At 46.9% G+C, this 25,736-nt stretch overlaps 1 protein-coding gene across 2 annotated transcripts in view; it reads left to right on the forward strand.

Moving 5' to 3' along the window:
• The window catches only part of HEPACAM (hepatic and glial cell adhesion molecule), a 96,365-nt gene that overhangs the window by 22,116 nt on the left and 48,513 nt on the right, over positions 1–25,736 (forward strand). For both annotated transcript variants that reach the window (XM_054005686.1, XM_054005687.1), the window contains one exon: positions 17,043–17,384. In XM_054005686.1, the coding sequence (XP_053861661.1) occupies positions 17,043–17,384 (342 nt within the window). The remainder of the gene's footprint in view (positions 1–17,042; positions 17,385–25,736) is intronic.

Genomic DNA, 25,736 nt, shown 5'->3' on the forward strand with positions numbered 1-25,736 from the left:
GGTGGATGTGGTCCACTCCCAATAATTGATGAGGAGGTGTCAATACCAAGAGAGGGGAAATTGCTTTTGTAGTGAGCCAGCCACTCCCCGTCCCTATTCAAGCCCAAATTAATGGTGTTAAATTTGCAAATGAATTGTAGCTCTACAGTTTCTCTTTGAAGTCTGTTTTTGAAGTTTTTTTGGTTGAAGTAGAGCGACTTTTACATCTGTTCTAGAATGTCCAGGGAGATTGAAGTGTTCTCCTACTGGCTTTTGTATGTTACCATTCCTGATGTCTGATTTGTGTCCATTTATTCTTTTACGTAGAGGCTGTCCGGTTTGGCCAATGGACATGGCAAAGGGGCATTGCTGACACATGATGGCATATATCACATTAGTAGATGTGCAGGTGAATGAGCCCCTGATGGTGTGGCTCATGTGGTTGGGTGCTCTGATGGTGTTGCTAGAGTAGATAAGGGGACAGAGTAGACAACAAGGTTTGTAACAGGGATTGGTTCCTGGGTTGGTGTTTCTGTGGTGTGGTGTGTAGTTGCTGGTGAATATTTGCTTCAGGTTGGGGGACTGTCTGTAAGCGAGGATTGGCCTGCCTCCCAAGGTCTGTGAGCGTGAGGGATCGTTTTCCCAGATAGGTTGTAGATTGTTGATGTGCCGGAGAGGTTTTAGCTGAGGGCTGTACATGATGGCCAGTGGTGTTCTGTTATTTTCCTTGTTGGGCCTGTCCTGTAGTAGGTGACTTCTGGGTACCCATCTTGCTCTGTCAATCTGTTTCTTCACTTCTCCGGGTGGGTATTGTAGTTTTATGATAAAGATCTTATAGGTGTTTGTCTCTATGAAGATCTTGTAGGTGTTTGTTTTTGTGGATACAGACTAACACGGCTACCCCTCTGATACTTAAACCTTTTCAATACATTTTCATTAAATTTCGTATACACTTTAGCATCCTCTTACTCTGTATCATTTGGAACTTACCTGGCTTTCCCAATCAACCTGGGTAAGAGCATAGGCATCCATTTATCCTGTGGAATATTATGGATCCCACACAGTCTCTCAATGGTGAACAGGAACTCCTCAATGCAGTCAGTCTCTTGATAAACAGGGCCACTCCCTGCTCTTGATAGGGGGTGTACTCACAGGTTGAGGCTGCTGTGTTTGCAGCTCCAGTACTTTGAGCTGCAGTGCATGAGTTCTCTCCTCAGCTCCTAGTTGTTCTATGCATCTTTGGTGAGCTTCCTTCTCAGTTTCAGTGGTTTCGCTCTTCTCCTTGATCCAAAGTTCCACCATCAGTATCTGGTGCTCACACTCTTTCTGGGCTTCCATGAGCTTCAGCCAGAACAGTTCCACTGCTGCAATCTCTGTGACATCTGAGGTACTAGGATGCTCAGACCCTGCTCCTTGGTCAAAGTCTATGAGCAGCAGCGCTCCCGTTCCTGATCTGAGCTTGCTTTTTATGGGATATTCCTCTACTTCTGCATAATTTTCCAAGGTCTGTTGTGTCAAGACCTTCCTGTGACTGTGATTTGCTCGTTGTGACTAATCTTTAACCCATAAAAATTCTCAGTATCAAATTTAAACTTCTCACCGCATTGGGTTATGTCTGAACTTTAAGCCCATTTAACCTGTGGCATGTGAATCCTGCCATGACTATGCCAATTGTCACAGGGTCTGGAGTGGCTCACAACCACAAGTGCCAACCTCAGGGTAGATTGCCAAAAATGGGGCAGGCAGCCCCAACCTGGTGGTGTGGTTTATAATTAGATTTCACCAAGCTGGTAACAAATGTCCTGTCTCTTTAAATGGGCACTACCCCCTCCCCGGTGCAAAAGCTCACTTTCATATTAGCTTCAGCTTTGCAGCTAGAACAATAAAGCCACTGCAGCAGAGAACTGTGTCCCCAACAACTCCCTCTGCCTCTGTTTCTCTAGTTCCTTCTCTGCTGGCTCCAGAAATATAACACTTTGGTCCAGTGCGAGAGAGCAATGATTCTGCCTGGGTCCTGACATTAATCCTGGGCAAACGAATGGGACATAGGATATGGAACTTGATTAGTAAAGAATTAAAAGAGAGTAGTGTCATTAATGCCAACATGGGTTTGTGGAAAAGAGATCCTCGTCAAACTAACTTGATAGCTTTTTTTGAGGAGATTACAAGCTTGGTTGATAAAGTGGCACTATAGATGCAAGAAAGCATAGAGTCAAATAGTGTAAAAAATCTTAAATGAATCAAACACTCCCATAGAATCTCTATGGATAGAAATTCCATGGTTGAATAATAAGAATATAGCAGTAGGAATATACTGCTGACCACCTGACCAGGATGGTGATTGTGAAATGCTCAGGGAGATTAGAGAGGCTACAAAGGCAGAAAACGCAATAATAATGATGGATTTCAAATATCCTTATATTGACTAGGTACATCAGGATAGGATGCAGAGATAAAAAGTGTCTAGACACCTGTAGCGACACGGGACTCACCCCTGCAGCACCTCCTGCTGGTCGTTTCAGGGAATTAGCATTTCCAGCCTCCGGAGCGCCCTCTGCAGGCCGGTGTCCCGCTGCTGCTGACCCCCATGTCCCTCCCAGTACCTGGTGCCCCTTGTCTCTGAGGTGCTGCCCCCTGGCAATATCCCCACAGTCTCAGAGACTCCCCACCCAGAGGAACCCCCAACCCTCTATCCCCACCTTGCCTCAGTCGTGGGCTACTGCCAGTCACCATCTAGCCCCCGCTCACTGGGGCAGACTGCAGTGTAAAAGCCACTCATCATAGGCAAGGGGTATTTGGACCTGCTGCCTCTGCCTAGCCTTGGGCTGCTCCCTGCAACCCCCAGTACCTATTTGGCCTTCCACTAGGCTGCAGCCTGGGGGGTTTCCAGGCTGGGGCTCTCCAGCTCCCTTGGCCTTCCCCCAGTCCTGCTCCACTCCAGGTACCTTCTCTAGCACCCAAGCAGCCAGGCCCATCTCTCTCTACAGCCAGAGAGAGATTGTGTCTGCTCCTGGCTTCCCTGCCTTTTATAGGGCCAGCCGGGTCTGTTTGGGGTATGGCCACAGCTGAGGCTGCCTCCCCAATCATCCCAGCCTAAGTTTCCCAGCTCCAGCCCTCTCCAAGGGCTGGCTTTTAACCCTTTCAGGCCAGGAGTGGGTGACCACCCCGCTACAACACCATAAATGGCGGCTTCTTGGGGCAGCTAGTCCTGGAACCCACAGGGGAGACGCAATTCTTCATTTAGTCCTAAGTGGGGCACAGGATCTGTTTCAAGATGTGAATAGAGCTGAACCACTCGGTAATAGTGACCGTGATGTAATTAAATTTAACATCCTTGTAGGGGGGCAAATACCAAAGAAACCCACCATAGTAGCATTTAACTTCAAAAATGGGAACGACACAAAAATGAGGAGTCTATTTAAATGGAAATTAAAAGGAACAGTCACAAGGGTGAAATGTCTGCTAACTGCATGGGGACAATTTTAAAACACCATTATAGAGGCTCAAATTAAATGTACATCCCAAATAAAAAAACAGTAAGAGATGCAAAAAAATGCCACCATGGATAAACAAGAGAATAAAAGAGGCAGCTAGAGACAAAAAGGCATTCTTTAAAAATTGGAAGTCAAATCCTAGTGAGGAAAATAAAAAGGCGCATAAATTCTGGCAAGTCAAGTGTAAAACTATAATTAAGTAGGCCAGGAAAGAAACTGAAGAGCAACCAGCAAAAGACACAAAAATTAACACTAAAAAAAGTTAAGCACATCAGAAGAAGGAAGCCTGACAAACAGTCCATGGGGGCCATGGATGATAGAGGTGCTAAAGGAGCACTCAAGGAAGACAAGGTCATTGTGGCAAAACTAAATGAATTCTTTACATTAGTCTGTACTGCAGAGGATGTGAGGGAGATTCCCACACCTGGGACATTCCTTTTAGGTGACAAATCTGAGGAGCTGTCCCAGATTGCGGTGTCAATAAAGGAGGTTTTGGAACAACTTGATAAATTAAATATTAATAACTCATCAGGACCAAATGGCATTTACCCAAGAATTCTGCAGGAACTCAAATCTGAAATTGCAGAACTACAAATAGTGGTATGTAATAGGGTTGCCAATTTTGATTGGACGTATTCTTGAATGTTTCATCACATGACATAATCTTTAATTCCTGGAGACTCCAGGACAATCCCGGAGGCTTGGCAACCCTTGTATGCAACCTATCGTTTAAATCAGCTTCTGTACGAGATGACTGAAGGGTAGCTAATGTAACACCTATTTTTAAAAAAGGCTCCAGAGGTCATCCTGGCAATTACAGGCCGGTAAGCCTAACCATAGGACCAGGCAATTGGTTGAAACTACAGTAAAGAACAAAATTATCAAACATTTAGATAAACACGATATTTTGGGGAAGAGTCAACACAGCTTTTGTAAAGGGAAATCACACCTCACTAATCTATTAGAATTCTTTGAGGAGGTCAAAAAGCATGTGGACAAGAGTGATCCAGTGGATATAGTGTACTTGGATTTTCAGAAAGCCTTTGACAAGCAAAGGTTCTTAAGCAAAGTAAGGAGTAATGGGATAAAAGGGAAGATCTTTTCATGCCTCAGTAACTAGTTAAAGGATAGGAAACAAAGGGTAGGAATCAATGGTGAGCTTTCACAAAGGAGAGAGGTCAATAGAGGAGTCCCCCAAGGATCTGTACTGGGACGAGAGCTGTTCAACATATTCATGAATGATGTGGAAAAGGGGGTGAACAGTGAGGTGGCAAAATTTGAAGATGATACAAAATACTCAAGATAGTTAAGTACAAAACAGACTGGGAAGAGTTACAAAGGGATCTCACAAAACTGGGTGATTGGGCAACAAAATGGCACACGAAATTCAATGTTGATAAATGCAAAGTGATCCACGTTGGAAAACATAATCTCCAACTATACATACAAAATGTTGGGGCTTAAATTAGCTGTTACCACTCAACAAAGAGATCTTGGAGTTGTTGTGGATAGTTCTCTGAAAACATCCACTCAATGTGCAGTGGCAGTCAAAAAAGCAAACAGAATGTTGGAAATCATTAAGAAAGGGATAGATAATAAAACAGAAAATATCATAATGCTACTATATAAATCCATGGTACGCCCATACCTTGAATATTGCATGCAGTCCTGATCGTCACATATCAAAAAAAGCAATATTAGATTTGGAAAAAGTGCAGAGAAGGGCCATGAAAATATTAAGGGTATGGAACAGCTTCCAAACTAGGAGAGTCTAAAAAGACTGGGACTGGTCAGCCTAGAAAAGAGACGACTAAGAGGAGATATGACAGTGGTCTATAAAAACATGAATGGTGTGGAGAAAGTGAATAGGAAAGTGTAGTTTACCCCCTCACATAACACAATGTACAGGGGTCACCTGATGAAATTACTAGGCATCAGGTTTAAAACAAACAAAAGGAAGTACTTCCTCACACAATGCCTAATCAACCTGTGGAACTCATGCCGGATAGGTCCATCAATGGATATTAGTCAAGATGGTCAGGGATGCATGCTCTGGGTGTCCCTAAACCTCCAACAGTCAGAAGCATCTGGCTCTGGCCACTGTCAGAGACAGGTTACTGGACTAGATGACCATTGGTCTGTCCCAGTATGGCTGTGCTTATGTTCTTAAAGATAATAGTGTTGATATAATATACTTAGACCTCTGTAAGGCATTTGATTTGGTACAACACAATATTTTGTTTAAGAATCTAGAACAATACAAAAATATAGATGGCACACATTAAATGGATTAAAATATTGCTAACTTGATAGGTCTCAAAATATAATTGTAACTGGGGAATCAGCACTGAGCAGATGTGTCCTGAGTGGAGTCCTGCAGGGATGTGTTTTTGGCCCTATGCTATTTAACATTTTTATCAGTGATGAGGAAGAAAACATAAAATCATCATTGATAAAGTTGGCAGGTGATACAAAAATTGGGGCAATGATAAATAACGAAGAGGAAGGTCACTAGGTCAGAGCGATTTGGATCGCTTGATAAATCGGGCACAAGCAAATAATCTGTTTTAATAAGACAAATGTAAATATTTACCTCTAGGAACAAACAATATAGGCCATATTTACAAGATCAGGCACTCTATGCTAGGAAGCAGGTGTTTGGAAAAAGTCTTGGAGGTTACGGTGAATACTCAGCTGAACATGTGCTCCCAGTATGAGGCTGTGGCGAAAAGGATTAATACAATCCTTGGATTTATAATCAGGAGATTCTGAAGTATGAATAGAGAGGTTATATTACCCCTGTATTTGGTACCTGTGCAATTGCTACTGGAATTATGTGTCGAGTTCTGGTCTTCACAATTCAAGAAGGATGTTGATAAATTGGAAGGTGTCAGAGAAGAGCCACAAGAATGATTAAAGGATTGGAAAACCTGCCTGATAGTGACAGATTCCAGGAGCCGAGTTGATTTAGTTTACGAAAGAGAAGGTGAAGAGGTGACCTGATCATAGTCTGCAAGTACCTATATAGAGAACAAATCTATATAATAAGAATCCAGGATTGTCATTCATGCACCACCCATGCCAAACACAAATAGCCCCTCATGGCAGCACACACCCATCATTCATCATCTGCACTAATATCCTAGCACAACCCCCTCAGACACAAATCAACAGAACAACACAACCGGAACACACAATAATCCAAAGATACACAGCCCCTCACCTCAGCGCACACCCCTTCTTCCCCACCTGCACAAATCAACACCAGTCTCCCAGCACAACACAACCCACACACTAACCAACACAACCACGCAACACAACCTGCACACATAATAACCCAAAACATCACTCTGAAGCCTAGAACAACTGTTGAGTCACTGTCAAGAGATGGAAACAGCTACAAGCATGGTTGAGAGCTCTTTGGGTTAGAACAGGGGTCTCAAACTCAAATGACCAGGAGGGCCACATGACTAACACCTCCTTATCTCTACTGGAAATACCTCGCCTGATGCATCCCAAGATTACATTAGCTTTTTTCACAGCCATATCACATTGGCAGCTCATAGTCATCCTGTGATCAACCAATACTCTGAGGTCCTTCTCCTCTGTTACTTCCAACTGATGAATCTCCAGCTTATAACAATAGCTCTTGTTATTAATCCATGTTACAAAGTCATCCAGATCTTCCTGTATGATATCCCGGTCCTTTTCTGTATTGGCAATACCTCCCAGCTTTGTGTCATCCGCAAACTTTATTAGCACATTCCCACTTTTTGTCCCAAGGTCAGTAATAAAAAGATTAAATAAGATTGGTCCCAAAACCGATCCCTGAGGAACTCCACTAATAACCTCCCTCCAGCCTGACAATTCACCTTTCAGTACGACCCGTTGTAGTCTCCCCTTTAACCAGTTCCTTATCCACCTTTCAATTTTCATATTGATCCCCGTCTTTTCCAATGTAGCTAATAATTCCTCATGTGGAACCGTGTCAAATGCCTTACTGAAATCGAGGTAAATTAGATCCACTGCATTTCCTTTGTCTAAAAAATCTGTTACCTTCTCAAAGAAGGAGATCAGGTTGGTTTGGCACGATCTACCTTTTGTAAAACCATGTTGTATTTTGTCCCAATTACCATTGACCTCAATGTCCTTGACTACTTTTTCCTTCAGAATTTTTTCCAAGACCTTGCATACTACAGATGTCAAACTGACAGACCTGTAGTTGCCCGGATCACTTTTTCTTCCTTTCTTAAAGATAGGAACTATATTAGCAATTCTCCAGTCATACAGTACAACCTCTGAGTTTACAGATTCATTAAAAATTCTTGCTAATGGTCTTGCAATTTCATGTGCCAGTTCCTTTAATATTCTTGGATGAAGATTATCTGGGCCCCCTGATTTCATCCCATTAAGCTGTTCGAGTTTGGCTTCTCCCTCGGATGTAATATCTATCGCCATATCCTCATTCCTATTTTTCATCCTACCATTATCCCTAAGCTCCTCATTAGCCTCATTAAAGACTGAGGCAAAGTATTTGTTTAGATATTGGGCCATGCCTAGATTATCCTTAACCTCCTCTCCATCCTCAGTGTTTAGCGGTCCCACTTCTTTCTTTGTTTTCTTCTTATTTATATTTATCTGACAATCATTCCATTAATAGTTATTCTTTGTTTGAAGTTGTTTAACCAATTATGTATCCACTTAATGGTAGTTCCGCCAAGACAGTATTTCTCCATAGAAATGTGGGCTCCATTCTCCACTTTTACCTCTTTACGTTTCTGTTCTTTATCCCTCTCCTCCACGCACGTCTGCCGATTTCCCTTTTCTCCTACTGCCCTCTCCCCAGCTCTCGCAATCATTTCTCTTTTCTCCCTCTTTCCATGAAACATTTTCACTCACTCTTTATTCTCTCTCAATCCAGCTTCCCTCGCTCTCTCACTTGGTTCTCCTGTCTCTATAGCACTCTCTGCCCCTCTCTCCCTTTCCCAGTTCCAGTACTTTGTTGCCATGACACCTGGCACAAGGAAGAGCTCCTTTCTATAGCAGCAAGAGAAAGAGCCTTAGCTGGGAACAGATTGTCCAGCATCGCTCTGGCGTGCTTCCCATCAGCCACGAAAAGGCTTTTCTGCTGCTTCTCTCGGCCTTTCCTACACTGAATTTAATTCATTTCTTGCTTGCTTGCTTTCTTAGTCTTTAGAGCCTGACCTTCCTTTCCTGGCTGGTGAGCAGGTCAGTTATTGACACTGATTTTTACATGGAAGGCACTCAGGTGTGTAGTTCAAACAGGAATTAATTCAGGGAAGTTCTATGGCCTGTGTTATAATGGAGGTCAGACTAGATGATCACAGCTGTCCCTTCTGGCCTTATCATGTAAAAATACCACCTTAAGATACAGAGATCCTTCCGCCACACTCTCTGACCACAGGTATCTGAATGCAGCATTCCCACCCTGCTCCCCTCTGAATACTTAAGGGGCCAGAAACAGCTGTCCCCAGCAGCAGATTGTCCACTTGAGCATTATATTAACATAAGACAGTTCTGTGCCGTGGTTTCTGTACCCCCCTGCACAGGGGCACCAGAACGGGGGGGAGGGGAAGAGGGGGCAAGGGGCGATGGCCCTCCCACTTTTCACCATGGGCCCAGCTCCCTGCCCCTCCTCTTCCCCCCAAGGCCCCACTCCCCAGCCAGGACAGAAGCTCTTACCCCAGCGAGGGTAAGTGGCCTGGGGTGCCCAGGCAGCTGTGGGGAGACGTGGATCCTCCACCTGCCCTGAGCAGGGGGTCCAGGGAGGTGGGGACACAGGTCGGGGGTTGCTCTCAGGCTCCCCCACCCCAGGCAGATGGAGGGACCTGGGTTCCCCTGCCTGACTATGGCTTCCGGCTTGACCGTGGGGCCAGGCCTCGGGGGGAAGAGGTGGTCACCCCTGTCCCTGCAACAGCAAAGAGGGATTTACCTGCGCTTGACCTGATAGAATTAGGCATTTAATACCCTGGAGTCAGAGGAAGGCTCCTCACTTCAGCCTCATCTAGAGGAGCAGTTAAAATGAGAGAAAGTTTGTGCTCTCTGTAGGAGATGGATGCCACAGGGATCTTATCTGGCTCCATCTCATTAAAATAATTGTAATTGGTTTCAATTATTTTTCTTTCTGGATGACAGGGGGCAACTGCTGCTCTCCATTAACCCCACATGGATTTTAGAGGGTTACTTCAGCTTTACACCAGTGTGACCCGGAGCAGACTTTTGCCCCTTGCTACTCTATTTCCAGATTTCCTCTAGGACCGATTCATTGCAAAAAGACAAAGTTCTAGGATCTCCTGCAGGTACATATGGTAGGCTCTCGGGGCCAGATCTTCCAGAGAGCTCAGCTCCCAGTTAGGCACCAAAGTGTCTTCATGTTGGGTGCTGGGCATTTTTGAAAATCTGGCCCCAACTGCAGATCCAGAGAGCTTGGAAATCTGGCCCCATGACTCAGCCCATCAGCACCCGCCCTGGCGCCAGGATCTGCAGCAGTCAGCGCTCTTCTAGCGCCGTGAGGCAGTAGGGGGCAGTCTGCACACATTTCACTCCCTGACCCACGTTCTTGCTCCACGTTATCCAAGTCCATGTGGTTTACTCCACCTGTGACTGTTACAACCGTGGATAGAATGAATAACTAGTTTCCCCACTAGTTCTGGGAGGCAGGAGCTTTAACCTGCTGCTGGATGGACCCCAAAGGGTTTTGAAAATCAGTGAAACAGGGAAATATTTCCCCCTGCCATTCCCAGCACAGCGATTAATTGGTGGCTGTAGAGTAACAGCTCTGGCCCAGGTCCTGCCAGCTGCATGGCACCCTGCAGCAGCCTGCGCCCTGGCAGAAAGTCCATCCAGGAGGAGACTTTGGCAGTAGAAAACAGCACAAGCCTGGCCAGGGCAGGGAGAGACAGAGCAGCCAGGGGATGTTATTTTCTTGCATAAACAAGAGTGACTGTGTAAAGGTCACCCTCTCCTCTGCCCAGCCTGCAGGGCAGGACCCTGAGGGACCCATTCCCCACTGGGGTGACCCTCTGGAAAGACAGTAGCAGCAGTGACACTGCCTGTCCTGTCCAGGGCAAGGCCACTTCTGGGACAAGTCAGTGCAGGGAGGTGCAGGTGGGAGCAAAGGCGACATATGGGGTGGGCGGAATGTGGTGGTCACATGGCTCCCCTAGATTGCTTGGTCACATGATATGGCTGGGCCCACTCCCTTGGGCTGCTGCTTTCTGGGAGGGTGGGGCTGGGGGGGGGGGTTGGCATGACTCGAGCTGTTCTGGGGGTGTGCCCGCCCGGCAGCAGGCACAGGCTGTCTGTGGGTAGGAGTCTAGCCTGGGAGCCCACCGCCTGTGGAGGAAGCTGATCTGACTCACACAGACTGGCGCTGTGGCTCAGAGGCACAGCTGCCTGATACTAGTGAGGCTCAGAGGAGACGCATGCGGGAGGGGGGATGCGGGGTCATGCGCTCCCCCAGATTTGCTGCTTGGCTTGTACTGAGCACGCTCACATGGACGGAGCATGCTCGGTAACACTGCTGAAGCCAGCTGCCCTCATTCTGTCCCCCTGAGTACGCTACTCCCCACTATCCGCAGACACAAGTGGTCTCTGGCAAGGCCTCGGGCAGGCTGCAGCCGACATAGGCAGCGGCGCCCTCGGACCCGCGTCTCCACTGGTGTAGGAGCTGTTTGTCTCCAGCCAATGCCAGGATTGTAGGGTTTCATTCACGTGTGATGAAAGCCCTTTAAAGAAGGACGGAGAGACATTTTGTTTTGCCTGATCCAAGACCTGCCAAAACAATCCCTAGAGTGAGACAAGAGAGCCCCAGAGCCAGGCTCTGACTGCCGCGCTGCTCTGACACTTGCAGGGAGCACCCAGCTCCTGGCTGCATGGAGCACGCGGGAAAGTCGGCCCTCGGCACAAACACCGCGGAGGCTTCTCAGAGCCATGTGCAAAGTGGCAGGGGGTTGAGAGGGGCTCGCTCAGGGGAATGGCTCTAGCTGGGGTTCAACAGCCAGGCCTCTGGCAACATTTGTCCATTGGCTGCTCCATACCCCCCTCGAGGCCCCGTGAGCTGTACACATTCAGAGGTGCTTTGGGTTTTCAGATCAATGGCCTCCTGACTAATGGGTGTGACTGGCCCTGCAGATTTCCCTGGGGACAGCAGCGTGTTTTCTTCTGACTGGCACCCTATAACAATATGCACCTCCCTGCGTACATCCTGGTAATCCTGTACGTGCAAGGTCACCAAGGGAAATTTCTCTCTGCTTCTTTGTTCCGTTGCCTGGTTTCGGCGGAGATGGCTGGAGTTGGATTTTCTTGCAATCACTGCGCTGAGAACCTAGACAACAAGTCTTAAAGGAGCCTGTAGCAGGTGGTCTCCCATTTCGGCCCTGGAAGGGTCAAAGCCAGCCCTGGGATAGGGCTGAAGCGGCAAAACAAAACTTGGGCTAATTGGGGAAGGCAGTAACAGCTGGGGCCATGCCCCAATCAGGCCCAGCTGGCCCTTATAAGAGGCTGCGAGCCAGGAGCCCAGACACTCTCTCTCTGCCTGCAGAGAGGGTAGGGCCTGGTTGCTGCGGAGCTGAGTACCAAGAGTGGAGCAGGGCTGGGGGAAGGCTAGAGGAGCTGGGGAGCTCCAGCCTGGAAAACCCCCAGGCTGCAGGCCTAGCTGAAGGCCAAAGGCAGGTACTGGGGTTGCAGGGGGCAGCCCAAGATTAGGCAGAGGCAGTGGGTCCAAACCCCCCCTTGCCTATGATGAGTGGCCTTTACAGACTGCAGTCTGCCCCAGTGAGCGGGGGCTAGATGGTGACTGGCAGTAGCCACTGAGGTGAGGTGGGGATAGGGGGTTGGGAGTTCCCCTGAGTGGGGAGACTCAGATTGGGGGTTGCTGCAGTGGGCAGAATCCCTGGGTAAAGGGGCAACAGGGTCTGGGAGGGACATGGGGGCCAGCGGCAAGCAGGACATCGGCCAGCAGAGGGCGCTCTGGAGCTGGAAAAGCTAATTCCCTGGACAACCAGCAGGAGGCGCCGTGCCGCTGAGTCGCCGCACCGCTGCAGAGCCTTAAGGAGCTACAATGAATCACACAATGGAACAGAGGAGGTTTGGTGCTGAAATCAGCTTGAAATGCAGAACACTCTCAACTGGGATCCAAGCTTTCCCGTGTGAAGGGGACTGGCGTTAGGGCTAATAACTAATACAAATATGTTCTGCTTCAGCTGGGCCCCTTGTGGAATTTCTCTTCAGCTGCCCAGACCTTGGTCCTGCATTAGCTTTTCCTTCCCCCGATGATGGCAGTACTGGCTACAACTCAAGTTAGTTGCTAACACAGCCACTCTGTGCAGCCCCAGAGCTATTTTGCCATGTGGCTGCTCTGACTGAAATGATCTAACTCAAGAGCAGATCTCTAGAGGTAACATTTAAGTAAAAACCCAGCCCTAGAGTACGTCTACACTGCAATCAGAGGTGTGACTGCAGTATGTGTAGCCCCCCAGTGCTTCAGTCTAGCTAGCTTGAAGAACAATAGCTGTGAGGCTGCGGCAGCACGCCCAGGACCCTGGGTACGTACTGGGTGACTAGCCCATGCTTCTGCAGCTTCACTGCTATTGATGTCCCAGCTTACTAGCGAAAGCTAGATCCAGTATGTCTGCAAGTGCTGCAGTCATGCCTCTGATTGCAGCAATGGCAGACCTTAGAGCCCTGAGCACCTGTGGGAGGAGGGACCTGAACTGGAGTTAACCCCTTATTCACCAGCCCCTGGCTGTCGCAGGGCAACCAGACAGGCCCTCCGCTACTTTAGCCCTGGCCCAGCGGCCTTGCTGCACAATATGCAGTGTAGAGCACTGTCTTTAAAATGGGCCCCTGGAATTGCAGGGCTCTCCTTGTGCCAGTTGCCCATTGCAATCATTAACCTCCCCTTTCTTGCTAAGTCTTGGCTCCTTGCCCTTTGCTTGGGGAGGCTTCTCCTGGCCTCGCTCCTGTCTCTGTGTTTGGCTGAATGGTGATCAGGGCCGGCTCCAAGTTTTTTGCCACCCCAAGCAAAAAAATTTTCCCGTGCCCCCCTGGCTCCGCCCAATTCCAAACCCTTCCCCAAATCCCTGGCCCCGCCTCCTCCCCCGGGCATGCCGCATTTCCCCTCCTACCCCCTCCCAGGCAAGCCTGGGAGGGAGGGGGGAGAAGCGGAGTGGCGGTGCGCTCGGGGAAGGAGGTGGAGGTGAGCTGGGGGGGGGGGGAGCGGTTCCTCTGGCCCCCCCCCCCCCGGTTACTTCCTGTGGCCCTCTCTGCGCCTCCCACTGCCGCAGCTCACCTCCACTCCGCCTGCTCCCCTGAGCGCGCCGCCGCTTCTCCCCCCTCCCTCCCAGGCTTGCTGCGTGAATCAGCTGTTTTGCGGCAAGCCTGGGAGGGAGGGGGGAGAAGCAGAGTGGCGGCACGCTCGAGGGAGCAGGCGGCAGTGGAGCGGATGTGAGCTGGGGGGGAGCGGTTCCTCTGTCCCCCTCCCCAGGGCTACTTCCTGTGGCCCTCCCCACGCCCCCCACCGCCGCAGCTCACCAGGGCCGCCCAGAGGATTCAGGGGGCCTGGGGCAAAGCAATTTCAGGGGCCCCTTCCATTAAAAAAAAGTTGCAATACTATAGAATACTATATTCTCATGGGGGCCCCTGTGGGGCCTGGGGCAAATTGCCCCACTTGCCCCCCCTCTGGGCGGCCCTGCAGCTCACCTCCGCTCAGGGCTGGCTCCTGGCTTTTTGCACCCCAAGGGAAAAAAAAGGAAAGGAGCCGGAGTGCCGCCGCTTGGAGCGCTGGTGCCTAGAGCCGGCCCTGATGGTGCTGAACTCACACATCACCCCACTCCAGACACACAGCTGTAGGTAATTAACTTGGTACTGTAGCAGCCCTTCACGTTGCTGACATGGTGCCGAGGGACTGAAAGGTCAGGCAGGCTGTGCCTCCTGCCAAAGCCTGGGGCTGGTTTGCTTTGCCAAAGGCGGGGAAGATGATTTGGAGACTTCCCCATAACAGTGTCTGTGAGGCTGACCATCAGCCCTGCCTCAAACATGCCAGTCGAGGGTGTGATGCTCAGAGACAGCGTTCGAAATGTGCATTTAAGAGCAGCAGTGCAAGAATTATACACACAGTTTCCAATGTTTTGGTGGGTAACAGTGGATCAGCCAAGGCTGAGGTGTTTCTGTTTGAACTGTGTTCTTTAGGTCCAATCTCGCTTTTCTTACTCGGCTAATTCATGTTTGGCTCATTTGTTCTCATTTGGCAGTGGATTTTGTCCTAGCTGCTGTGGGGGTTTGTGGCTGGCTATTTAATCTGATAACCCATTAGTAGAAATGAGCACTTTAAAACAATAAGGAAAATATTTTCTGAACAAAGTGGGCACCATTTAAAAGAATAATCTGCATTTACTGCTTGGCTGCAGTAGTAATAAAATAATAATGCCTAGCTCTTATCTAATGCTTTTCATCAGTAGATCTCAAAGTACTTCACAATCTTTAATCTTTAGTAGATCAGCTTAAGGTGGTATTTCCTAGTTGCAGGGTAGGGAATTCTGCAATAAAGTCAACTATTGCCACGTGGCAGTTGTTGATGTTTTAGTGCCACACGCTGCATGTTCACGATGGACTCTGGGTGGAGCGAGCACAGCGCTAGCTCGCGCTCTGTAGGGAACGAGCCTGCACTGACCATGAGATAGATGGACTGGAGTACTTAGCAGAGCATTTCCACCTCCAGCCTCTGCAGGTCAGATTCCCTCTCGCTCCACACACACGCAGCTGTAAGTGCCGTCGGAAGCAGGTGTCTGCATGCTTGGAGTGCAGATTTTGGCCCAATGACTGAAGTATAGACATACCCTGAGCGAAGGCGAGGAACATGTTCAGTACCACTGGCTTGTAGGAAACTCTATGGAACTTGAGCACGCTTATAGCAGTTGATGCACAGGAAGCTCTGTGGGGTTGGAGCATGCTCAGTGCAGATGGACTGTTCAGAGAGTTTATCAGCAAGCCTCTAACCAGGCTCTACTAAGCATGTTCACACAGCATTTTCTAGTTGCCTATAACTTAGCCCAATCTAGGTGGGTTTTCATGAGGACAGCAATAGGCACCTCCCTGACCCCAGGACTTACGGTTACGTGTTCAGCCCTAACTTTCATTTACCTCGAGCTTAACTGTGTTTAATCTTAACAGTGTCTTCATTTTTTAATTTAATTTCCTTGGTTTGTTCAAGGTAAAAAAGGTTGGGCCCAGTTCTATCTTAGCTCCTTCTTTATTTGTATGAAAGGCACTCATCACTGTGAGGTCTGTGCAAATGTCTGCTAAGTGGCCTAGCCATGTACATGATGCTTGTAATTTATGTTAATGCACACCCTTTTGCAGTCTTAACTGTAGAGGATGCTGCCACCATGACAGCTATAACAAATCATTTCACTCCCCACCATTGAAAGGCAGACACCTCTGGGGTGGATTATGGCTGTGACTGGTCACCAGTGCACCAAGACATTGCACAGCATTGTAGGATCAGAAGAGAGGTCCAGTTATATGTGTCAAAGCACGCACCTGCCCCATGCTAGTAAAGGCGGTGGGCAAGATGAAGGTTTGATCTCCATCAGGCCTTTTATTAGCACACTGCCAGGTCTCTCTGACTCGCTGGAGCTGCTGTGTGTGCGCAGTGTCTGAAATGGTAGAGCACCGTGAATGGTGGGGATAATGGCTTCGTTAGTGGGTGTAGAATGTTCCAGTTGCTAGCTAGACCCATTGGGGTAGGCCCTCTACCACCCTACCTCCATGTAGCGTATCCCAGCCTTTTTATCCATGATCACTGGCAGCAGGTTCTCTGACAGTTCCTGGATGTCTAGGCCTGGGTTCTTAGCAGTACATATTTTATGTAGCCCTGACAGAGAACACCTTGATTAAAAAAATTAATTCAGACTTGCTCCTTGGGGAAGTCTGTCCCGCTTCGTGTGGCTCAGTTTTCTGTCCACAGTCCACTGGAGGCAGTGTGCACTAGTGGCTAGAGAAGGGAACTGGAGTCAGGAGTGCCTCACTGTTTTGTTGTGTCTGAGGCAAGAACTTCACCTCTCTGTTTTTCAATATCCTGTCAAATGGAGAGAACGAGATTTCCCCTTCCTTGTAAAATGCCTAAAAGTTGATGGGGGGGGGGGGGAAGGTGCTGTGTAAATGCTCAGTCTTGCTGTCTCACCATTTAAAACCACAGTAAGGAGGTAAGGGCCACGCAGCCTGAGCTGCAAGGATCAGCAGCAGCGTGCCTGGAAATAGGTATTGCTTGAGAAGGGCTCAGTCCTGTTCTCACTTAGCCGGCGCAGCCCCGCTGACATCAATGGGGTTGCCGTTGGCTCCTGCCTAATGTGTAATAAACTCTCTCAGGAGAGAAGGCCCAGTACTTTCATTAACTGCATCAGCAGCCAGCTAAGACTGAGCCTGACAAGGCTTCTGGAAACATCTGGGCAGCTTCAGAAGCTGAACACCGGTATTAGACTGTCACTCCCACAGCGATAACACGAGTCTTAGCCTTGCCTTAACCACCCTGCTGTCTCTTCCTTCTAGGTCTACTGGAAGGCGTCAATATCACCAGCCCAGTTCTCCTCATCCATGGCACAGTTGGCAAACCTGCCCTGCTCTCAGTGAGGTACACCAGCACCAGCAGTGATAAACCTGTGGTCAAATGGCAGCTGAAGCGAGACAAGCCTACCACAGTGGTACAGTCCATCGGCACCGAGATCATTGGCAACCTGCGCCCTGATTACAAGGACCGGATTAAAATACTTGAGAATGGCTCCCTGCTGATCAGTCACCTGCAGCTGTCAGACGAGGGCACCTATGAGGTGGAGATCTCCATCACAGATGACACCTTTACCGGGGAGAAGAACATTAACCTTACCGTGGACAGTAAGTGTACAGAACTTCCCAAGAAAATGAGCACAGCTCCTTTCTTCAGTAAAATCCTCCCTGGAGTCCCTTTGTTCTCGTTATTACAGAGAAGTTAAAGGACTGATCCAGGCCAGCTCTCTGTAACCCAGCAGAGTGCTGCCAGGGGGATTTTGCTCCACGCTAAATGCAGAAGGAACCTCAGTAAAAGTTCTTAGAACCACAGCAGTTCCGAGTCCTTAGACTTTTATAAGCAGGGTCACTTTCCAAGTATCCATTTTACAGCACAAGCCCATCTAATCTGCATTTCTCTTGCTAGATTGGTTAACTATTAAGGACATTTGTAGGGGCTCCGACCTTCTCAATGAAAAGCTGTAGTTAGGGTTAGTGGAGGGGCCCAAACATTTCCTGCTTGGTTTTTGCATCAGTCTTGGGAATTCAGAGTTTATCCTCAGGCATGTGGTTTCCAAATAGAATATGGATGATCCACTTTCCCAATTGACCATGCAGACTCAGTCCAAATGAAGGAGTGGGCCTTAGGTACCAGAAAACCTTCAGTCACAGGGAAGGAGGAGGGCAGGAAAATGTGAGACACAATTTCAGAAAACCGCCTGCACACAGGGCCGGCTTTAGACCAATTCCACCAATTCCCCCGAATCGGGCCCCGCACCCAGTGGCAGGGCTGCCGGGGTGGGGGCAAGTGGCTGAGAATCCCTTCCCTGGCTAGAGGCTCCTTTTTAATTTTTACTCACCCGGCAGCGCTCTGGGTCTTCGGTGGCACTTCAGCGGCGGGTCCTTCACTCGCTCTGGGTCTTCGGCAGCCCTTTGGCAGCAGGTCCTTCAGTGCCACCAAAGACCCGAAGCGAGTGAAGGACAAACCGCCGAAGACTACGAGTGCCGCCCGGTGAGTACAAGCCCCAGATGTTTTTTTACGTGTTTTTTTCTTTTTTCAGTCATCCTTGCCGGGGCCCTGTCAAAACTGTTCAAATCGGTCCCCTCACTTCCTAAAGCCAGCTCTGCCTGCACATCATTCCAAGTGTTTGTCACCCATCCCGGCACTGGGGGTAATTTCCCAAACTTCCACAAACTAGAACATTTTAGAAAGCCAGCTCTCTAATCCTGTAGGCTGGGGGGGGGGGGGTGGACCCTTCATTAGAACAATGAGGTGTGTGGATACGTTGGTAAGAGCTGTGCAGTGGGGCCCCAGGGACTGGATAACAGGGTCACTGGCAGAGCTGTGTATGGAGCACAGAGTTGGATTAGCAAGAGTTATTGCACCTCAAATTTGAGACACATTAAAAGAGCTGGTAGGGGAACCCTGTAAAGGTCCATCCCTCACCATCCTGGACTGTTGTTATTTATTATATGCTTTGCATTAACACCTTGGGGCTCCATCAAGGGGTCTGGGCCCCATTATGCTTGGGTTTATACACACATAACAAAAAGCCAGGCCCTTCCCTTACTGACTCACTAACTCTCCTTTGTCCTTCGACTGCAGAGGTGTTAACTGCCCACTTCACCTTCAACAGTTTCTTACAACCTGTTAACTCCTTATGCTAAACAATCTGTTCTACCTTGCATTTAGCTGTGACCCTCTGAATACCTTTCCCGGACCTGAAGAAGAGCTCTGTATAAGCTCAAAAGTTTCTCTTTCACCAATAGAAGTTGGTCCAATAAAAGATATTACCTCACCCACCTTGTTTCTCTGATACAGTTTCTCTGAGCTGTGGTCCAAGTGTAGTTTCTATTGCATCGCCCCCTTAAGTTCTACATTCCTACAATTTACAATATTTACACTATCAAGCTATCTTTGAAGTTCAGTACAGATCAGTCTAAGTGTTGCTGAACTGTACTGGTTTTCTAATTATATGACCTGAATGCATAACAACTTGGTCGTCTGGTGGTCTACTAGTTAATGACTGGCTGTGGTTGGTTTGGAATCCTTGAGTCTTTTCCTTGTTCTGCATCCACCATCTGTAGAATTTGCTCTGTTGATTGCTCTTTCTAAGGAACAAACTGTAGGTGTCGATGGTTTTTGCTGAACTCTCCAACTCTCTACTGTTGGTCTTGCTCACATATGATCTGGACACTGAATTATTTTTCTTCATGACAGCAGAAGTTGTCCATCCTTTTTCTCCATCCAGTTCACCAGGTTCTAGACCCAACAGTTCTCTGACTATCCTCTGTTGCAAAAGTGTTTGTAAGCTCTTTTTGCTTTTCATCCAATTTGGCTACTCTTCATGTCTGGCCATTTTGGAAACAGATTCTTTTCCAGAGTTGGAACAGTATTTGAGTTGTCTTCCGATGTGCTGGACTATATCTAGTAGCCGCTATTGGTGTGGATCTGTAACTCAAAAGAGCAAGAAATGGGTCTTCCTGCTGTAGGATTTTCTTGGCTTTTTGTACACTTCTGTCAGCCTCTCCATTTGCTTTTGAGTAATGTGGGCTGCTAGTAATACAATCAAAATAATATTTCCTTCTGAATGACTTAAATTCTGCTGCAATGAATTATGGTCCGTTGTCCGCAAAAAGAAGAACAGGAGTACTTGTGGCACCTTAGAGACTAACAAATTTATTAGAGCATAAGCTTTTGTGGACTACAGCCCACTTCTTCGGATGCATATAGAATGGAACATATATTGAGGAGATATATATACACACATACAGAGAGCATAAACAGGTGGGAGTTGTCTTACCAACTCTGAGAGGCCAATTACTTAAGAGGAGAAAAAAAAAGAAAAAAAAAAAAAAACTTTTGAAGTGATAATCAAGCTAGCCCAGTACAGACAGTTTGATAAGAAGTGTGAGAGTACTTACAAGGGGAGATAGAGTCAATGTTTGTAATGGCTCAGCCATTCCCAGTCCTTATTCAAACCGGAGTTGATTGTGTCTAGTTTGCATATCAATTCTAGCTCTGCAGTCTCTCTTTGGAGTCTGTTTTTGAAGTTTTTCTGTTGTAATATAGCCACCCGCAGGTCTGTCACTGAATGACCAGACAGGTTAAAGTGTTCTCCCACTGGTTTTTGAGTATTTTGATTCCTGATGTCAGATTTGTGTCCATTAATTCTTTTGCGTAGAGACTGTCCGGTTTGGCCAATGTACATGGCAGAGGGGCATTGCTGGCACATGATGGCATATATCACATATGCCATCATGTGCCAGCAATGCCCCTCTGCCATGTACATTGGCCAAACCGGACAGTCTCTACGCAAAAGAATTAATGGACACAAATCTGACATCAGGAATCAAAATACTCAAAAACCAGTGGGAGAACACTTTAACCTGTCTGGTCATTCAGTGACAGACCTGCGGGTGGCTATATTACAACAGAAAAACTTCAAAAACAGACTCCAAAGAGAGACTGCAGAGCTAGAATTGATATGCAAACTAGACACAATCAACTCCGGTTTGAATAAGGACTGGGAATGGCTGAGCCATTACAAACATTGACTCTATCTCCCCTTGTAAGTACTCTCACACTTCTTATCAAACTGTCTGTACTGGGCTAGCTTGATTATCACTTCAAAAGTTTTTTTCTCTTAATTAATTGGCCTCTCAGAGTTGGTAAGACAACTCCCACCTGTTTATGCTCTCTGTATGTGTGTATATTTTGTGCTCGCTTCGGCAGCACATATACATCTCCTCAATATATGTTCCATTCTATATGCATCCGAAGAAGTGGGCTGTAGTCCACGAAAGCTTATGCTCTAATAAATTTGTTAGTCTCTAAGGTGCCACAAGTACTCCTGTTCTTCTTTTTGCGGATACAGACTAACACGGCTGTTACTCTGAAACCGGTCCGTTGTCCGTTACTAAACGTTCTGGAATACTGAAATTACCAAAAGTACACTTCAGTTTCTTGATAACACTGTGACGTGTTATGTCTTTTGAGTACATCATTTCTATATACGTGGAAAAACAGGAAATTATGGCCTCTGGATTTGTATAAATTTGCAGCTAGTCTCTGTCTGGTAGAGTTGTTTGTACATTGTATAGTTCAGCATTGTTCTTAAGTTTATTTGTTCTGAATCTCCTTTCAAAAGTCCAATTTCACCAAATTCTCTGAGTTCTTCCACCTTTCTCACTAGACCCATCGCAGCTGCCACGCTGCATCTGAGAAGGTTGTTGGTTTTTGTCTTTTGATCACATGCACTCTGAATGCAAAGCTTTTGTTTTTTTTAAATTACTTCTGTGGTGAACTGGCCCATGTGATTCAGAATAACTCCAGGGTTAGTCAGAGCTGTGTCAGGTGACTTCAGCTCTGGAGGTGTTGAAGGTTATGTTAAGTCCCTTCTATGAGGTCTGCTCCTGAGTCTATTTTAAAGTCAATAGTCTTTCCATGAATATTCAGTTTCACCCTCCAGGCAGACTGTCTCATCACATGTGATAGATCCCAGAAACAATGGCTCTTGATTGTCTGTAATATAAGTAAGTCAATTCCCTGATTGCTTTGGTTCAGCAAACAACTGCAAAATGTCCATACTTTGTGCATTTATCACATCTTGTGCCTTTGGGTGGATGTGCATCATCTCTTGGGATATGATTTTTTTCAACATATTGTGCATTTAGGCTTCAAGGCTTTGATGTCTGACTGGAATTCATCCCTCTCAACCTGGAAATTATTTCTTCTTGCCCCAGGGAGGGGTCTTATGGTAATGACTTTTAGCGCTTTTGCTGGTTCTGTTGTCAGCTTCTAAGCAAGTTACTTGTTTTTCAAGTTTGGCAAGTTGCTCTTGGTTTTGCTATCTCACCAGCTCAGACTTAAACCTACACACAGCTATTCAAATAGCAAAGCAGTCTGTTTTTAATTGTAGCTGCTGTGAAATATTTTTATCCATTAAAAATATCCAGCCTGTCTCTGATATTTTCATATTTGCAGTTCCAAAATCCCAGTTTTCAGCCAATGCATATGGAGCTCTTATAAAACATTCAACGTTTTCTCTTGGTCTTTGAATTCTCTGGTGAAAACATGCTGTATAAAGTATACATCAAACATAGCCAAAACCTTTTCATATTCATCTTTGTGACTGTCTTCAGTAAAGTGAAAATTTTAAAGATATACTCCATCTACTTCCCCATACCATAAGTTAAAGAGCATACCTGTATATCTTCAGTTTCTTAGTAGAGTTTTGTAGCAAATTGAAATCTGGTGAAATACTCTTCCAGTCTATCCACTGTGAAGGTGTGATGCATGGCTAGAAAGGGTTAACCATCCTGCAAAATAAATAACCCTCAAAAGACATTGGAGGGATAATGTTTGTGTATTTACATCTGTATGAGTAGGGTCAATGATGTAATCAACAATCTCTGTCTATGCTGAATTCTGATAATTCAGAGGTCAAAAGAATATCCTATCGTTTAAATGAAGTGTAAACATGGGATATCTCGGTATTCATCTCTCTTTGAAATGTACTGTGAATGGTGGAGGAACAAACAAATGGCCTTATGTTAATTCGTATAGCTAATTACTGGTGATGGACCTCCTTCAAAGTCATCCTAAATATCTTTTGAACTCCCAACTTGTCAAAAGACATGAAATTGTACAAAAGATCCCTGGGTCCTGATTCTGTCATCTCAGATCTGCTTAGGCTTCATCATCAGGGGACGTTTGAGTCGCAAGACTGAGGTCCCAGTTATGCTGGTATGGCCTGAATGTGATATTTGGACATTGGACTATAACCTATGAACTATTTCTGAAAGAGCTCTTTGCAACTACGAAGCTCACCATCTCTGCTATGTATCAGAGGGGAGCCGTGTTGATCTGTATCCACAAAAACAACAAAGGAACTGTGTTTTGGACTTCTGAGTAACCAGTATGGTAATAAAGAAGCTGTTTTATGCTGGCTTGGTGAATCTAAGTATTGGAATATCCACCAACTTTATGTCCAATCCCTGTAACAAACCCTGTTGTCTACTCTGTCCCCATGTCTACTCTAGCGACACCATCAGAGGACCCAACCACATGAGCCACACCATCAGGGGCTCATTCACCTGCGCATCTACCAATGTGATATATGCCATAATGTGTCAGCAATGCCCCTCTGCCATGTCCATTGGCCAAACCGGTCAGTCTCTATGTAAAAGAATAAATGGACACTAATCAGACATCAGGAATGGTAACATACAAAAGCCAGTAGGAGAACACTTTAATCTCCCTGGACATTCAATAACAGATTTAAAAGTAGCCATTCTTCAACAAAAAAACTTCAAAAACAGACTTCAAAGAGAATCTGCAGAGCTACAATTCACTTGCAAATTTAACACCATTAATTTGGGCTTGAATAGGGAGTGGCTGGCTCACTCTGAAAGCAATTTTCCCTCTCTTGGTATTGACACCTCCTCATCAATTATTGGGAGTGGACCATGTCCACCCTGACTGAATTGACCTTAACACTGGTTCTCCACTTGTAAGGTAACTCCTTTCTCTTCATGTCAGTATATTTATGCCTATATCTGTAATTTTCACCCCATGCATCTGAAGAAGTGGTTTTTTTACCCATGAAAGCTTATGCCCAAATAAATCTGTTAGTCTTTAAACTGCCACCGGACTCCTCGTCGTCTCTATGAATCTGCACCTAAATGAATTGAACTCATGTCTGTATGTCCTGTGACAGATCCAGACCAGTGGGGTACAGGAGTCTGGTAGAGGGCAAATATACTGGTCACTGGATGAGTAGTTTTCTGTTCCCTGAGTGACCGGAGCAGGGGCTGCACTAGAGTAATCAGGAACCTGCTAGAACCAGTTAAGGCAGGCAGGCTAATTAGGACACCTGGAGCCAATTAAGAAGAAGCTGCTAGAATCAATTAAGGCAGGCTAATCAGGGCACCTGGGTTTTAAAAGGAGCTCACTTCAGTTTGTGGTGCGAGTGTGAGGAGCTGGGAGCAAGAGGCGCAAGGAGCTGAGAGTGAGAGGGTGTGCTGCTGGAGGACTGAGGAGCACAAGCGTTATCAGACACCAGGAGGAAGGTCCTGTGGTGAGAATAAGGAAGGTGTTTGGAGGAGGCCATGGGGAAGTAGCCCAGGAGTTGTAGCTGTCATGCAGCTGTTATAGGAGGCACTATAGACAGCTGCAGTCCACAAGGCCCTGGGCTGGAACCCGGAGTAGAGGGCGGGCCCGGGTTCCCCCCAAACCTCCCAATTGACCTGGACTGTGGGTTCTTCCAGAGGGGAAGGTCTCTGGGCTGTTCCCCAACCCACCTGGTGAATCTCTGAGGCAAGAAAATCCGCCAATAAACGCAGGTCCCACCAAGATAGAGGAGGAACTTTGTCACAGTACATTGATCTTCTAACCATACTCTCGCTCTTTTGTTTTTTAATAAATATTAGTTTAGTTAATAGGAATTGGCTGTAGTGTGTATTTGGGTACAATTGGAAACATTCATTAACCTGCGAGGTAATGTGGTAATCCTTTGGGATTGGTAGAACCTTTTCTTTTATATGATGAAATAAGATTTACCGAAATCTTCATCATATTTGACGTGGGTACCTGGACGGAGGCTTTAAGGGAACTGTATTGTTTGAACTTCTGAATAACCAGTAAGGTAATAAAACAGCTTCTTTATGCTGGCTTGGTGAATCTAAGTATTGGAATATCCACCAGCTTTATGGGGATTGTCTGCCCCATTTTTTTGCAGTTCACCCTAACTGAGTGACCACAGCTGGCTCCCCACTAGGACCCTGGTCTCAGAAGGTTTGTCCAAGCTGAAGTTCTCTAGGGCATTGAAGAGTGGCATGTTGATGAGATCCTGCAACCGGTGTTGCTTTGTTCCTTCTGTAAGCAACCTTTGATGCTGTTGTCTTTCTGTTTGTTTTTCTCTGGTGCTACTTTACTCCTTACACTGTGTCATGTATTTCAGGTATATGGGAGGTTGCAGACTGCTACTAGTAGGTCAAGTTTCTGTACCAGATATGGATGGGCCATAGAGCTTCCTTCTCTGGTAGATACACCAGAGACGTGTCTTCTACGAGATTCTTTAAAGCTCTGCCAGGAATCACAGTTGTGAGCGTAAATAAGCTCCACCCATCACTACCTATTGGCTGAACGGTATCCTGCAGTTTAGTATTCCATTACAGTCTCCACCACCACAGGGCCTGCCAGCGAATCACTCCCAGCTAGGGTTGCCAACCCTCCAGGATTGTCCTGAGTCTCCAGGAATTAAAGATTATGTCCTGTGATGAAACCTCCAGGAATACGTCCAACCAAAATCAGCAACCCGACTCCCAGCACGAGTCTCGTCTGCCTGTTAAAAGGGTATCTTGGCCATGCTACACAGTCTCTGTGTGTAGCGCATGTTGGACGGGCTCTGTCGTGGTGAGGCCAGCAGCAGCACAGTACTGAGGTAAAACTGCTCGCTCTGGTTTAAAAACTCATGT

This window comes from Malaclemys terrapin, chromosome 15 (assembly GCF_027887155.1).
Source record: "Malaclemys terrapin pileata isolate rMalTer1 chromosome 15, rMalTer1.hap1, whole genome shotgun sequence".
Taxonomy (NCBI): Eukaryota; Metazoa; Chordata; order Testudines; family Emydidae; genus Malaclemys; species Malaclemys terrapin.